Genomic DNA, 14048 nt, shown 5'->3' with positions numbered 1-14048 from the left:
GGAGGTATTTAAAAAAAATCCAAAATTGTATTTTCTAGGTTATCAGCGCTTACTCTGTTTAAATGGTTTAATGAATATTGATAATGAGTGTTATCATAACCGCAGACGTATATATATTATATAGGGTTATAAATTAAAATTATATATAATCTATTCTGTGGTATGTAAACAAAAAGTAAATAGACATATTATATTGTATAGTTTATGCAAAATATATGCTTATTCCGTGATCATGGCCTACAATACTTGACAATAGTCACGTATTTGATATTTAATATAATAAAACTTTAATTTGTCGACGATCGGAATTCAGTTACCTATTCAATAATTATAATTATCTTGTGGTGAGGAGAGAAGTCGAAAACAAAAACCAATTCTTTTAGAATCAATTAATTTCTAAAATCATAATTTTTGTTTGATAATAATATTAAATTGTTTAATGCTATAGATTAAAAACTATACACAATGCCTTTGCCTCCAGCTCTGGTTAAAAAGTTGGCCACCCGTGGAATACTCACCGAAAACGAAGGTAAAATGTGTACATCAAATATTATTATTATGTTATATTATAAGCACTATTATTTGAGGGAAGGTTACAAAATCCTTAATCAAAAAATAATATTTAAGTCTAGGTTTTCCTATATGTATAAGTCATTCATAATTCATGTTTTGACATAATGAATATGTTAAATGTGTTTGAAATAAATGTTGAAATATATTATTGTATTATATTACATGCCCAAATATTGTATACAATTGTATATAATAATATGTATGAAGTTATATTTATTATTTATTTTTTATTCTTTATTATTAATATTTTTATCATAACTTTAGCAAAGAATAATACAAAAGAAGTTGAAGAAGAAGTAATTGCGGAATGTTATGATGATATTGATGATACAAATGATAACTCTGGTTCAGATTCACAAGATAGTGATGAAGAAAATGATAAACCAGATCCTAAAATATTGGATAAATTTAAAGTAATTTTTAGTGATTTCATTGTCAAATTCAATTAAATGTTTATAACTAAAGTAGTTATGTCTAATTGTATGCAATAGGGTCATCATGGTTGTCCAAACAAGTCAAATGTATATCATGAGTGCACCAAATTTTGTGAACAGCGGTGGAGAAATGGTATTAAACGACCAAGGAATGGATATTTAAAGTCTAGAAATGCTATGTTAGAAAAGTTTCCTTTACCTAAAAATTGGCATGAAGTGTATGATCCTGGAACGTAAGTAATATTTTATTTACTTGTTGCCCTTAAAACACTTTTAAAACCTATAGATTCCAAAAAATGTAAATAAAAATATTATTAATTCAAGTAGTTAGGTACTTATTTTTTTTTAATATTAATATTCAAACATAGTTCATTACTTCACTATATATTAAAAACTATTATACCTATATAACTATTTTATTTAAATGTTGTGTTGTGAAAACTTATGTCTTATTTAATAATTTAGGACAATGCTGTGTCCTCACTACGCTTAATTTTGAACTTGTACGTTCTAGTTTATACTGATAAATATTAAATAAATATGAATTGTATGATTCGTATTTAGTTCAGTTTTCAGTTTTAATTATTAGTTTATTATGAACTAGTGATTTTGTATTACTTATTAAATAATGTTTTAAAATTTAATATTTTAATTAATTAAAATCAATTATTTGTTGAGATTTTTAAGGATTTTTATTGATAAAAAATGTATTAATTTCAAAAAAATTTATTAGGTATTTTATGTATAAAATTATATAATATAATTATTTTGTCTACATTCAGTGGCAGATTTTATTACTGGGATGTAGTAAATGATTCAGTTTGCTGGTTACCACCTAGCCACCCTCGTTCAATTGTTACTGATTCTGTTGCACAATTTCGATTCGAACGCCATGCTATAATGCAAAATATGGATAAAAAGACTTCAGATTCTGAGGTAATTATTCGAGCATTAATATCTTCATTGCTTTAGTACATTGTTATGTAAAATCAGAAACTATTTCTGAACACATATATGATAAGTTGATGTTAATTTTATATTTTCACAATTATGTACAATGTAAATATAGAATCTCTTATAGATTCAATTCATTTGATTTTCAAATTGAATAAATATTAAATATAGCTGAATTCATAAATAAATAAAAACTTAAAAAAATACTTTTTGTAGCTTTAGGAATTTATCCTTTATTTTGATGTCATTATAGAGTAGTAGTGATGATAGTGAGGATGAACGGCTAAAAATTCAAAGGAAAAAAAATCCTATGCCACCACCTGTTCAAGAAATCCGTGCCAAAGAAGTGAGATATGATCGTGAACCAAAACGTAAAGATCCTCCAAGAAGATTAACAAAAGCCAATGATCTTGACCCAATGGATCCAGCTGCTTATTCAGATATTTCCAGGTAACATTTAGTATCAATCAAGTATTATCAATTATGTACTGTTAATGTGTAAAATATTATGTCATTGCATTATTGAGTGTAGTTTTGGCGAACTAGTATTTATAGGTATTATACTTACCGGATATATATGTTTTATTAACAGTTTATTTACTTATAGGGGTTCTTGGAGTGATGGTCTAACTGTTGAAGCTAAGTCAGGGGTGGACACTACAGCCTCAGGACCACTATTTCAAATGCGACCATACCCCAGTCCAGGCGCAGTTTTGCGAGCTACGTCGGGTCAAACTAAGCGTAAATAAAATAAGAAAAACTGTATATTGTCTTTAATTTTTATATTTTACTTTACATTTTCAAATTCAAATTATAAAATAAGACAAATAAATGCTATAATTAATACATTCAACATACATCACTCATTTATGCTATGCATGCCCCATGAACTTCAAACTCGGCAAGAAATTTTGTTTAAGATTTACTACTTTCTATTTGAAAAATTACACATGGAGTCAAGTCTACAAATGCTGAACAAATTAAGGATACAATTTTTTTATTAATTAGATTTTCAAATTTATGATCATTCATTGTGTGTATTATGAATGTAGGGTGCCACTGCTGATCCTTTTCAATCAACATTTTTATTATTACAAGTCCTTTCTCTAAGTTTTGGTATGAAAAATGGTCTGTTATAGTTTTGTTTGTGACAATAACAAATACGTTAGCTTCTATTGTGCTGTAATGTAAACACTGACCAACTTTAAGATCTACCTGATAGTCTTTATCGTATTGTGACTTGAAACAGTATTTTTCATTGACTGATTGAAAATATTGATCCCAATACACTGGTAAAGTAGTTTTCCGACAATATAGTATTATGTTCAGTTTTTCAAATTCTCGCTTTTCTATATCTTTGATATTTTTATGAACTTTTATAGTGCTTGGATGATCAATTCGAAGAAGTTCTGACTCTTTTGACATATTCTGTAAAAAATTAAAATATGAATAACTTTATTTTATAGAAATGCATGCTATTAAGGATAAATTATGTAAAATTACATGTGTAAAATGACAAACTTTGATTATACATCCTGCGTTTTGAAATATATTTTTAACAATGTTTCTTACTAATGACCAGTCTAATTTATCGAGACCACAACCAATACGTGGAATGGCTAATTGTTTAACACCGTGTTTTACAATGAAATCACGTAATTTTGTAATTGCTGCAGTTATACTGTTATATGTTGGTTTACCGTTGCTACATTCCTTTGTAATTAAATAGTAAATAAATCTATTATTGTGTTGCAAATATGCTACTGAACCAACATTTGGTTTTTGGTCCATCAGTTCACCAACTCTTCCGAAAATCATCCTAAATCATATTTATTTATCAGATAAGTTGAAATATTAACCACAGATGACATTTTATCTTTAAAATTATTGTTCAATAACTTGAAATGTGTGGCGATGCCAGCACTCATACGCATATCTCTGGCGACACAATGCCCAAGAGAATATTTTTCGGGCATATCAAATAAGAATACATTAACTTCTTCAATAATGTTTTGATGGTCGATATCCGATTTGAGTTCCATGGAGATGAATTTCTGTTTTTTTTTTAAAGTTTTTCTTCTGTAACATTGTGTTTAAAATTAATATGATACAGAGTTTACTAAAAGTGTCAGTCTGGCTCATAGTCCTTGAAAACAAAAGCATACATTGTAATAGCATATATTTATTTAAGTTTTGCTCAATGTAAATCAAAATGTCAATCACTGAGTAGTTGCTTGAGCCAGATCATTAGTTCAAGTAAATTTATAAAATATTTTGAAAACAAGATAAAAATTAACGTTTTATGCTAGATTATAACAGCCTTTTAATGATATCAATTTAAGCTTGTATAAAAAAATAAAAATATAAGTTTTGTTAAATACTAAATTTTTTATTGCAATACCTGCATGGCGCAAAACAACTTTTAACAAATGCAGATAAGTCCCCAACATAAAATAAATACATAATAACTGATTATGTATTCAACATTGATAACCATTAATTGGTTTTTTTCAGCAAATTAAATTTATAATAATAGACACATAACATAATACAATTTCTAGGCAGTTGATAAATTAATACTAATTGCAATATTAATGAAATTGTGCAGGACAATAAAAATGTTTGATTAATATACCTCTTAAAAGTTGTTGTTTTAGCAATAAAATACGATCAATTATTGGCAATATCATCTTCATTTAATAACTTCTTACTAACTTTTATAATTAATGATTGATTAAAAAACTGTACACACCTTGGCTATTTCGAAGATCGACGATGATGATGCCAGAAACAATCGCTTCACTGACGGACAAGTAGATTGACGAATAAATAGAAACGATAAATTATTAGACGAAGAGTTAATATCTATTATACACTTATTGACTTACTATGTAAATAGTATTTTAATGTTTAGTAGACAATGGTTGTATGTGATGTTATTAATTTTTACTTCTAATACGATATTATGCAGGTAGCAACCAGTAAGCACAACGCAACGCATGCTGTATTTCACTGTAGGTGCAACGTTTGTTCTTTGATACAAATCGAGTTTAGGCCGATAACCGAATATCAAATTTAAAATCATTAACGGTGTGAAAGTTGTTATCAATGTCACCCTAAAATACCAACAACCATGTCCACCGATAGATTCATGTCATATCGTAAGACCGATAGAAATTGGTTCTGTTGATAACAATTTAGCTAATGTAAAAAAAGTTTTTGAAAAGCCCCACCACGTGAAGAAATGTTCAAAACAATGCATATAATTGTACTGAGTGTTTGAGCTTTTTTAGTGCATACGTTAGTATATGTTTCATTGTTTTTATAGCTCATTAAGTTCTGAGCCCTGCTTGTAAGCATCCTAGTGGGGTATACCTTTTTATATTTTCCATTTAAACAGCAAGGCCTATTATGACTTAACCTTTTTTTTTGTTTTTTAATGGAGAGAATTGCTCCTGCATTAAATTTAACCAGCCAACATCACCAGATCCTTGGGTAAATAAAAAATAAAGTTCTTTGGCCTTCAGGATGGACCACGGATAGATTGTTTACAAATGTCAGTTAATCGTTATATACCTATATAATTATAATATTTTAATAATATCATATTGAAAAGGAGTCTTATATAGGCAACTGAACTTACTGAAATATGTCACTCGTAAAAAGTCGTAATAATTATTAGGACACCGTAACGATTACTCCTCGGTGGCACGGTATATTGGTACCATCACTACGATGGCAACAATAGCTGAATAGATTAAACTAAATTTATTCTGTAGTACCATAAATAAGTCATAAGTATATAGCTTGGTACCAAAAACGGTTTTTCAACATCGTTTATCATTAGACGCACAATAATGGCGGTTGCCAATAAATCAGTTTTAAATATTTTCAACATCTTTTACAAAATGTATAACTGTAACTAACATAACGACGATGTAAGATCTTTTTTACCAGAACAGCTGGAATATATACCACTAGTGCAATACAGATGCAGGATTCAAGGTGCTCCGGCATTGCTGCATCCGCACTAAGGATATCGCCACTATAACCCACATACGTGCCACCTTCCGGGTGTTTTTAACATCGATTCTGGTACGTTTTTCATGATTCGATAGGTGACCATACTATTTTAAACTATATACTATAACTTACTATAATAGTGTCGGAGTTTACCGTTGTCCGTTCTCTCGAAACATAAAAATTATGTTGGTAATATTTATAGTAGTTACTACTTAGTATTAAGGAATGTTAGGTAAATGATAACCGTGGGCGGGCGAGGGTTTATTTGCTATACATATTTCTACAATTTTTAAATATAAAGTACGATAGCTCGTCGCCAACGGAGGGTGGATAGAACTGTATACACCGCATTTTAACCCTATAAATTTCCCACGGTAGGTAACAAAATAATATGAAAATACATTTTTTTTTAGCGTATTAAAATAAAATAACGGCCAATATGTTAAGATATAACCATGGATCTATCTTCATTTCCGTGCTTTGCACTATTTTGGTACGGTTTTATTAATTCAATAAATCCAATTTTTTTAGATTTCCAGAAATGTGTGAATGGTTTTGTAATTAAAGACATACAATTTGCTTATAGAAGCTATACACAATTAAGTAGCTCATAATAAGACCAAAAAATTATAGAATTACACTAACTCTTTTCAGAAATTTAGATGAAAGCTAATTTGTAGTAGTTTCCTGTATGGATGTCAAAAATCTTTGATTGTTGATATATTGCGTACCCAATATTGATACCAAGTTACATATATGTAAAATGTAAATATAAGTACATAATATACCTATATCAACTTTTGATGCAGTCAGCGAGGAGTATGGTACAATGTGAAAATGTAAACATTAATTAATATATATTACATAACAAATAATTTATGTATGTAAATAATGTCTCTTGATTTCTCGTATTGAAATATCGAACAAATTCAATATCAAGTCAATAAATTGATTATAATTGTTTGATATATTGACTTAGTCTACAAATATTACCGATATATTGTTTCCATCCCTATGTACGGCTTTATTAAATAAGCAACTCAAGAATAACATATTATTAATGACAATTGTATAGTAAAGCTGTCTATAAATATATAATAGTGCAAAAGGATACTTAGAGAAATTTGGAAGCGGACATAGGTTAAACAAACCAAACATTAAAGTATAAAAATAAATTGATATCTATTCAAATATTATTTATTGATATGATACATTGGTAATAGTAAGTGTTGTTGTTTATTTATTTCACTGGCTTAAAATTCCAAATGATCCAAGTTTAGGTTTCGCATGTAACTATAGTTACACCTAAGTTATGCTAAAACACATTGGTTGGAATTACCTTACCAGGATAACCGTGGAAAACATTTTAAGATGAAGTATTGAATAATGGAAAAAAAAAATTCAAACATACAATTAAAATAATTGATTTATTTAACCATCACTTTCTGAAGTACAACAAATAGCTAGGAAACCTGCAAAATAAAAATTAATTTTATATCAATGATAAGTATTTACTATTTAATACAAAGCATTGTAGATTACACATAATGAAAATCATTAAAACTTAATACATTAATCCTGACATGTTATTAAAAATGTCTGTTGCTCAGTAATATATATTTTCTTAGGTCTTTACAGTATAAGATTTTAAGTCCCATTTGGTAAAAAAATATGTTATAATTACCAGTTATTGATTTTATTATAATGTTCACATTTGCCTAATATTGTAAATATATTTGAATACAGACAATCTGAAATGTTTATTTTATTTCCCACACCCTTAGGAAGGTTTATGTCATTGATTAAATAACAACCCGCTGGAGCCTGCATAATTTGCCATAAAGGTTAACGCACTACAGTTCAATATTTATCTACTTCAAAAAGTATTTAACAAATGCATTTCCGATCTGACAATAAAATTTATAATTGAGAAAACCTCAGCAATTAGTACAGACTAATTAAAAATGTGTATATTATACAATATCTTAGTCAGTGTACACTTTGACCTTATACAATATATATTTAAGTTGACTATCTCAAATCCAATGAAAATGAAATATTTTTAGCACACTTTTAGGAAGGTTTAAGTTATTAATCAATAACCTGCTAGCGCATAAATTACAGTTTAGTTTTTAAATTAGTCAAACTTACAAATTAATATCTTAATTGAATAGTCCGAAGCCCATATCATCATCAGATTCATTATCGGATTCTTCTTTCTTTTCCTCTTTTTTGGTAGCTATGAGAATAAAATTAAAAAGCGGTAATTATAGTAATGTATGACAAAATGGTCAATAAAAAATAAACTAACCTTTTTCTTCAGAAGCTGCTGGTGCTGCAGCTCCAGCAGGCGCTGCTACAGCGGCACCAGTTGGCACGCTGGCCAATTTAGACCTGCCTATAAAAAGAAATTTAATAATTAATGCACATGATATATTTTTTTTAAATTGGAACAAATTTTTTAAGGGGAAATTAGTTACTGAAGATAATTTCTAATCAGATGAAAAGCCTTTAAAAAATATGCCACCACTAATAATCTTATAAAAAATAACAGGGAAACGGCTTAAAAGAATTCAAATTCTAATTCAATAAAACAGAATGCATAGTATTATATTTACAATAAATAGGTATTGTATAGAAATTAACAATAACTTCATAAAACCAAAATCAACTAATGTTGTCTTATACTAGTATAAAACTGGATGAGTAATAAAGTAGAACTAAATCAAAACTATCTTCTATCTAGATATGTTATACCATGGTTAAATAATTAAGTATAATCATATTGAGAAGCATTTTAGTTATTGGCTGAGCATATACTATTATGCAATATAATGACAATATATTATACTATATTGCATGATTAGCATAAAAAGGAATCTCAGCTAGCAGTGATTTTAAGATTTATTTAGCCACAGAATTAATTATTTTGTATTGTTTTCTTAACTAATAGCTCAAAGTGATAAAACGTACTGCCAGTCGCGGCCTTTCCACTTGCGTATCACAAAGTTGCAATCATATCTAGTTATTACATCTTAGCCATGTGTTATACAACATAACAATTTGGAACTAACTAATTAATGAACTTTCAAAGTGTCAATACTTAATTTATTTTCAGTTGGCACATTTATTTATCAACATTCTGTAATATTTACCACTTTCAATAACTTCATCAACATTCTTGCCCTTCAGTTCTTTGATAATGAGATTAACTTTAGAAGAATCAGATTCAATACCGACAGAACTTAGGATTTTTTCGATTTCATCATTGGATGGTTCTTTTCCGCTGAAGGAAGCTAACAGGTATGCAGCCACGTAACGCATTCTAAAATATAATAAACAATAAATAATAACTGAGAACAATATTTGCATTTACATTATATTTTTTTATTTGCTTTCAGATAATATTAATCATCAATCTAGTTTCAGCCGAAAGATGGTATTAAAATTATTCATCATTAGCAAAAATCAAATCCATTTCTTATTTTATTGGAATAAAATAACAAAAATGAAACTAATAATTTAAATTGCAGTCAGGAAATAGTACTCATCAATTGTTATCAGCCGAAAGATGGTATTAAAATTAATCATCATTAGCAATGTCATATTCAACTCAAGTTAAATGAGGAGCATATTACATACTTATTATTTTTTTAATAATATTATAATATAAGTATTATATATTTTTAATGTATAGATTGGCTTGAAGGCTTGTTGCTATAAACCATTGTCTCCGGACATCCGTTTAATTATACTTTTAATTATACCTATTTCTGATCAGTACTATTATTATTTCAATACTAATTTTCCCTCTGAAGTAATTGTTGTTGGTGCCCCCATAAATAGGTATCAGGCCGAAGATTACTGAATAATGAAAATGTATTATACAGACAATATAAAAAATAAATTATTAATTATTAATAAGATAGCAACAAAAATATGTTATATTATATAATATAATTTTAAATTTTTGTATAGAATTGAGGAAAATTTGAAAAATCTGCAGTGGGGCTCTTTTTTAACTATGATTAAATCAATTAATTAATTTCAGTAAACACAATAGCATCAGGTTTCAGACCCGAAAGATGGTATTAAAATATTGTGAATCATCATGAAAAATAATAACAATTTGATTAAAATATAATCGGTACATAGGTGTAAGAATTGATTTCAGGTAACACATTAGCATCAGGTTTCAGACCCGAAAGATGGTATTAAAATATTGTGAATCATCATGAAAAATATTAACAATTTAATTAAAATATAATTGGTATATAGGTGTAAGAATTGATTTCAGTTAACACAATAGCATCAGGTTTCAGACCCGAAAGATGGTATTAAAATATTGTGAATCATCATAAAAAATATTAACAATTTGATTTAACTATAGTCGGTACATAGGTATAACAATTGATTTCAGTTAACACATTAGCATCAGGTTTCAGACCCGAAAGATGGTATTAAAATATTGTGAATCATCATGTAAATTTAAATAAAATAAAATACTACTATTAGAATAAAAATCAACATCATAATTCAGACCCGAAAGATGGCTCGTAAAAATAATCCTTTCATATAATAGTTTCAAAACATAACATTATTATTTGCAGTACCTTATTAATTAAGTACTTATTTTATCCAGAAATCACATTTTTTGTTTTATAAATAGTGTCATCAGAATATAAATTTTATCATCATAAAATTTCAGTCGAAAGATGGTGATATTATATCATCACAGACATAGGTATTTATATCTAATTAAGGTTTGAATGAAAACAACAATACATATATGTACATAATCTATGTTATGATTGAATAGATTGAGTTTTCTTTCCCATAAGTAAGGGAGTATATAATATTTAAGATTAATACACAATTTATTTATGTTGAAAAATATAACACAGAAAAAGGTGCCTTCCAAAACACAACTACGACATCTACAATTAAAATCTAGGTAATTTGTTTTTAGGTGTTTTCACAACAAAACGCAAAAGGAAAATTACGAAATAACATTGCAATCAAAATCTAATCCCGTAACAATTAACGAATAACATTACACAATTTTAATGGCCATGTACTAGTCATGTTGATGTATTGCACTGACCGCCAATTATTAGCACAATTCAGAAATTCGATAATTCAAACCGGTGTTAAATTACCCCTCACTGGGATAAAGCACCATGTCAATGACATGGTGCAAACATCTTGGAGCGATTTTTTTACACAGGATTTACGATCCTACATGCTACGGCCAAAATGGTGAAACATAATATAAGTAGAAAAATAATTATCTTGAGACACTTAAGATTCACAACAATCAGATTTTCAGATTTATATGCTGTTTTACTTAAAACTACAGACCCAAAACGCATTTTATCAAGACTTACCGACATAACCCGACAAGGATGTAATCATTCACACGTGGTATTCGGGTTCGACGCATCGACAGATTTCAGAAGCGTTTGGGTGAGACGGAAAGTCCGGAACGACAACGGGTGATTTAAAAAACATTAAAACGTAATGGTTATAAAAAAACATACTTACTTAAGTCTGTTGGACACGAAACGTGAACTAGCCGTTGGCGAAAGGTGAAGAACAAGTTATCGGAGCGTGGACACTACGAAATATTTTTAAGTAAAGCTAGTCAGTAGTCGTAAACTCGGAGAATAGAATGCGAAGACCAGTGAAACTGTTCCAGTGTAGCCAAACAGTAGAATTTATAAAACGGTACCAACTTAAATTAAGTATGATACTAATTTTTTTCGAAGCCGAAATGAACGAGCGTCTTAGGAGCAAAATTGAGCGACTAATCAAAATAAATATTATTATTGTTGTAGCTTAAAAACACGAACTACTACATAGTACTTGTAGTACTAGTAGTTAGTGCTTAAAAAGTGTCCAAGTAATATTTTAAAAACATTGATAATAAAGATATGGATAGGCCACGAATATGTTAAATACATTTGAGGCCGCGTTCACAGAGGACATGAACTAAGATATATATCTTAGTTCATGACAGAGGAGAAGTAATTGAGGCTCTCTTATCACATTATCAAAAAAAAAAAAACCGCCAATATGATTATATATTTAAAATTTTCAACATTTAAAATTAATGATGATATTATATTATGTATTAAAAGTATTGCAATTCATATTAGATAAAATTATTATTCATCTTTTATGTTATAATTCTTCCTTATAATATACTCTATTTGCTTTACTTATATTTATTACTATATACCTTATTTTACCAATCATAAAATATTAATAAATAATAAATTAAAATGGTGCTTAGGTGTTGTGTATGCGGAAGTAATGCTAAAAATAATCATAATTTGTCATTTCATTCGTAAGTAACTTTAAAACTAAACAGTTTATATGTAATGTAGGTACTGCATGTATTAGTTCATATTCAATTATCAAACATAACATATTAACTTCAGGATATATAAATTTAATTGTTTAGTAATATATTATTATCTTAAGGTTTCCTAAAGACAAAAAAAAGAAGGCTAAATGGATAGAATCATTATGTCTAAATGAAGTGAAAACCTGGCATAGGGTATGTTCACTACATTTTATCAAAAATGACTACAGGGTCTGTAATGAAGATTCACCATACAACTGTTTGACGTCTGGGGCAATACCACAAAAGTATGATGTTGTTTCAGTTGGATTTGTAGAGCTACAGTATGAAGATAATCCTTATTTTATAGTTGTACTTTCTAGTTAATTTATGTAATTCTTTCAATTTTAGAGATTCAAATGTGGAGACACCTCTATTATCTGTATCTTACAGTGAACCTACTGAATCATCAGCTGCGACACCAAAGTGTAAAAAGTAAGTATAATAATAAACAGATAACTGTATAATATTAATAAATAATAATTTCATACTCAAGTCATCTACACTATAACGTTAAAAATATTTAATAATTTGTAATTTGAAGGTAGATATTATAAATAATGCATACAGTTAATAAAACTGGAGAAGTTCAAATAGTTTAAAATTCTTCAAAAACTATTATTTTAAATTGTGATGTTATATAGTATCTTATATTTGTAGTATTATTATTATTGTAGTAATTATAATATGTATTTATTAATAATTTACTAAAACAAAGGAAAATAATAAACATATTTTGTTGTTTATGTGTACATAGCTTACTTAATAAATAAAGAATAAACAAATTATTTTTCCGTTATTTTTTTCCACAAACGTCATATATCATTAAACACCGTATCTTAAGAGTTAAGGTATTCACACATTACCTACCTATTACCTTACAATTATAGACTAAATTAGGTTTTCCATACTACTATTAAGCGGATAACTCAACAAAATTAATTTCATGCATAAGTACATGGCTACTGCTTACTCATGCGCAACAATTGCAATCAAATAGTTTTGAAAGTCTAATCGAATTTGTAGCTCATTTAATTGTTAGATATTTAAAGTAATAATCAGTTTCAAAAAAGTTATGAGAGTAAATGGCTGTTTAGGTATTAGAGATACACATTACTCATGTTATTAGTCCATACCATTTTTGAGTTTGAATGGTTAAAGCACTTAGATCTTAGAATTAATTAAAAATTAACATTTAATTTTCTAATTTTTTAAAAAATTTTTTGACTTTTAATCAACTAAATGTGGTTACAGGAACGGAAAAATCCGAATTTTGTAATCTTTAAGAGTTTGTGGTGAATAGGAAAATTATAAAAATGTAACTCAATAATAATTAATAGGCGTATCGCGTATTTTTCAGTTAGCTATATTATAATTTATAAGATATTAATAAAATAGATCTGATACCATGACCAAACGGTATTGTGATTTATACACAGACATACAGTATTACAGTAAATGTCTTCATTAAATTGTGAGGGCTAGAAAGTTTTGCGTAATCAAATTCTCTTGCTAATGGAGCGTCCCAAATACCCTCCTGTCTCCACGTCGCTTGATTTTTCATTTTTTTTTTCTGAATGGAGAAAGTGGGGGGATTGTATTTAAAGGTTACGGGTTTTTAGAGTGTAATTTAAATAATTTAACTATTTTGTATCAAA

At 27.9% G+C, this 14048-nt stretch overlaps 4 protein-coding genes and 1 long non-coding RNA gene across 9 annotated transcripts; 3 read left to right on the top strand and 2 right to left on the bottom strand.

The window, feature by feature from the left end:
• Window positions 1–125: 125 nt before the first annotated feature.
• LOC111036887 (polyglutamine-binding protein 1) lies at window positions 126–2807 on the top strand. 2 transcript variants are annotated; one of them, XM_022319150.1, is made up of 7 exons: window positions 126–344; window positions 449–529; window positions 838–986; window positions 1065–1240; window positions 1790–1943; window positions 2215–2411; window positions 2569–2710. In XM_022319150.1, the coding sequence occupies exons 2-7, from the start codon at window positions 466–468 to the stop codon at window positions 2708–2710; spliced, it is 882 nt and encodes a 293-aa protein (XP_022174842.1). In that variant the 5' UTR covers window positions 126–344; window positions 449–465. The 2 variants fall into 2 exon arrangements, with proteins under 2 accessions (XP_022174842.1, XP_022174843.1); XM_022319151.1 differs by having other exon boundaries at window positions 126–529; window positions 2569–2807.
• Window positions 2717–4991, bottom strand: LOC111036885. Of its 3 annotated transcripts, XM_022319149.1 has the most exons (5): window positions 4850–4991; window positions 4714–4763; window positions 3861–4040; window positions 3465–3780; window positions 2717–3389 (listed from the first exon to the last, which is right to left on the bottom strand). In XM_022319149.1, exons 3-5 carry the CDS (start codon window positions 4001–4003, stop codon window positions 2877–2879), a joined length of 972 nt encoding a protein of 323 aa, XP_022174841.1. In that variant the 5' UTR covers window positions 4004–4040; window positions 4714–4763; window positions 4850–4991; the 3' UTR covers window positions 2717–2876. The 3 variants fall into 3 exon arrangements, with proteins under 3 accessions (XP_022174841.1, XP_022174840.1, XP_022174839.1); XM_022319148.1 differs by having other exon boundaries at window positions 4714–4991; XM_022319147.1 differs by lacking the exons at window positions 4714–4763; window positions 4850–4991 and adding an exon at window positions 4363–4695.
• Window positions 4992–5969: 978 nt separating this feature from the next.
• LOC111036889 lies at window positions 5970–9273 on the top strand. Its single transcript, XR_002604818.1, has 2 exons — window positions 5970–6056; window positions 9103–9273. It is a non-coding gene; the product is annotated as an uncharacterized LOC111036889 (long non-coding RNA).
• On the bottom strand, window positions 7166–11667 carry LOC111036888 (60S acidic ribosomal protein P2-like). Of its 2 annotated transcripts, none has more exons than XM_022319153.1 (5): window positions 11372–11667; window positions 9140–9309; window positions 8296–8382; window positions 8136–8223; window positions 7166–7456 (listed from the first exon to the last, which is right to left on the bottom strand). In XM_022319153.1, the coding sequence occupies exons 1-4, from the start codon at window positions 11425–11427 to the stop codon at window positions 8147–8149; spliced, it is 390 nt and encodes a 129-aa protein (XP_022174845.1). In that variant the 5' UTR covers window positions 11428–11667; the 3' UTR covers window positions 7166–7456; window positions 8136–8146. The 2 variants fall into 2 exon arrangements, with proteins under 2 accessions (XP_022174845.1, XP_022174846.1); XM_022319154.1 differs by having other exon boundaries at window positions 11529–11663.
• A 534-nt stretch (window positions 11668–12201) lies between these two features.
• Window positions 12202–12969, top strand: LOC111036908. Its single transcript, XM_022319189.1, has 3 exons — window positions 12202–12333; window positions 12471–12674; window positions 12742–12969. The coding sequence occupies exons 1-3, from the start codon at window positions 12269–12271 to the stop codon at window positions 12827–12829; spliced, it is 357 nt and encodes a 118-aa protein (XP_022174881.1). The 5' UTR covers window positions 12202–12268; the 3' UTR covers window positions 12830–12969.
• The last annotated feature ends 1079 nt before the right edge of the window (window positions 12970–14048 follow it).

This window comes from Myzus persicae, unplaced genomic scaffold, assembly GCF_001856785.1.
Source record: "Myzus persicae strain clone G006 unplaced genomic scaffold, MPER_G0061.0, whole genome shotgun sequence".
NCBI classification, from domain to species: domain Eukaryota; kingdom Metazoa; phylum Arthropoda; class Insecta; order Hemiptera; family Aphididae; genus Myzus; species Myzus persicae.
Note: the sequence above shows the minus strand (reverse complement) of the source record. Positions and strands in the feature narration are given on the sequence as shown.